Source organism: Protobothrops mucrosquamatus, unplaced genomic scaffold (genome assembly GCF_001527695.2).
Source record: "Protobothrops mucrosquamatus isolate PMUCROS unplaced genomic scaffold, P.Mucros_1.0 scaffold6, whole genome shotgun sequence".
Taxonomy (NCBI): Eukaryota; Metazoa; Chordata; class Lepidosauria; order Squamata; family Viperidae; genus Protobothrops; species Protobothrops mucrosquamatus.
Genome location: NW_015386393.1, coordinates 6871421 through 6873625, shown reverse-complemented (window position 1 = coordinate 6873625; position 2205 = coordinate 6871421). Strand labels below are relative to the sequence as shown.

Genomic DNA, 2205 nt, shown 5'->3' with positions numbered 1-2205 from the left:
CTGCTCCTACTACAGAAACCACAAGTTCTTTTTCAGAGAGCACAGCAGTCTCCACAGAGATACCAGCTGCCACCTTGAATGAATCCACTACATCACAAACTACCACATCTGCCCCGAAGAGCACACAGGCCTCCATCTCTTCCACCGAGAGCTCCACAATTAGTACTAGTACAACAAAAACCACGACTCAACTTCCAACAACTAGGGAATACTTAACTACTTCTCCACAAACCACCACATTGGAAACCACAGTGGCAGCCACTTCTCCCCCACAGAGCACAGTGTCCTCCAGCTCTACAAAGACTACTAGCTCTTCAGAAACCACTGCTCAACATTCAATCACCACAGCTACTTCTCCAGAAGCCACCACACCTGCATCCATCACATCAGAAGCAGCCAGCTCTCCAATGAGTACAGTGTCTTCTACGGCATCAGCAAAGAAAATAACATCTTCTATTTCCAAAACCACAACCCCAGCTCTAAAGAGCACAGTATCCTCTACATCTTTTTCAGAGAGTAGCATGACGCCATCCACAATTAGGACTAGTACAACAAAAACCACTACTCAACTTCCAATGACCACGGAATACTTAACTATTTCTCCACAAACCACCACATTGGAAACCACCACAGCAGTGACAGCCACTACTTCCCCACAGAGCACAGTGACCTCCAGCTCTATAAAGACTACTAGCTCTTCAGAATACCCTACCCAACATTCAATCACCAGAGTATACTTAGCTAGTTCTCCAAAGTCCACCACATCTGAGTCAATCACAGCCAGCTCTCCAGCTAGTACAGTGGCCTCTACCTCATCAACAAGGAGTAAAATAACCTCTTCTGTTTCCAAAACCACAACACCAACTCCAGAGAGTACAGTATCCTCCACACCTTCCCCAGAGAGCAGCACTATGAAATTGGAAAAATCTCTTGTGACTTTCCCAACCTCTTCCCTGCTGGAGACAACAACTTTGATTCCTGTAAGAGGAGAGAGCTCAACTACTGCCACTTTGGTTTCTTCAGTCTCACACCAAACGGAATCTGTTAGTCCCTATGAGTCGATGATGACGAGCTTGGGCACTTTCAGGACTTCTACAGCTCCCACAGAAATAATATCAACTGCTACTTCAGGGACAAGGAAAGGTAAGCTTTTTTTTTTTGCAACATTTTCTAAACTAGCTGCACCCAGCCATGCGTTGCTGTGGCTCAGTCTGGTAAAAGCGTGTGTTGCTTTTACGTCCAAAAGATGGTGCTGTTTTTCAAAAAACATGTTTTTACCTGTCACAGGTGTGACATCTATATAATATAGATATATAAAAACACGCGCGTATTCGAATGCAACGTTGTGTCAAAATTTCAAAGCAATCAGTGAAGAGCTTTCAGAGATTTAAGATTTTGAACAAATGAACATTTACATTTTTATTTATATAGATTAGGAAGTGACAGTGTTAGGTTTATACTATAACTGGGATACAACTGGATTATGTTTGCTCTCTCAGCAGGCACTTATACCACCAGCACCACCACCACCTCCTTTTCTGAAGGAAACCTCTTTACGACTGAAGCCAATATTGCATCCACATTTATTAGTACAACACCAATTGAAAGTAAGTAGACAATCCTGTTTAGAAAAATAATAATTAGCCTTTCATAACCTTAATGGTTTCCTATATGTGATGTTGAATGTCCCGTATTTTTAAAAATGACTACTCTGGCTGCAGAGTTCTTCAAGGTGGAGCCCGCACTTTCATTTATTCATTCACTCATTCATTTATTCGTACACCTGCCCATCTCAAACCAGTGACTCTGGGCAGCAAATAATTTATAAAACACTTAAACTGTTAAAACATAATGCCCAAAAGAAATTAAATACAAATAGCAGCCAAGAGATATTACAGTCATCATTGTCAACATAATCAGGAAATGGGGCCCTTTACACACTTGGGACCCCAGGCCTGGGCACATAGTTTCAAAGTCTTATGAAAGTCCAGGGTTATCCTAATTTCTGGAGGGAGAATGTTCCAGGGTGCATGTCTCCTAGTCCCTGACAACAACATTCCTTGATTGATGGGACCCAGAGCATGCTGATCCTGCTGGATGAGATAGGCGCAGTAGAGACAACTAGAAAAAGATAAACCATCAGGTAACCAAATCCCAAGCTATGAAGGGGTTTTTAAGGATGACAACCAGCACCTTGAGTTGCAC

At 42.5% G+C, this 2205-nt stretch overlaps 1 protein-coding gene across 1 annotated transcript in view; it reads left to right on the top strand.

The window, feature by feature from the left end:
- The first annotated feature begins 270 nt into the window (after nucleotides 1-270).
- Nucleotides 271-2205, top strand: part of LOC107282192 (mucin-16) — a 29177-nt gene continuing 27242 nt past the window's right edge. The window contains exons 1-2 of the mRNA XM_015809945.1: nucleotides 271-1143; nucleotides 1500-1607. Coding sequence (XP_015665431.1) covers nucleotides 408-1143; nucleotides 1500-1607 — 844 coding nt within the window. The 5' untranslated portion in view covers nucleotides 271-407. The remainder of the gene's footprint in view (nucleotides 1144-1499; nucleotides 1608-2205) is intronic.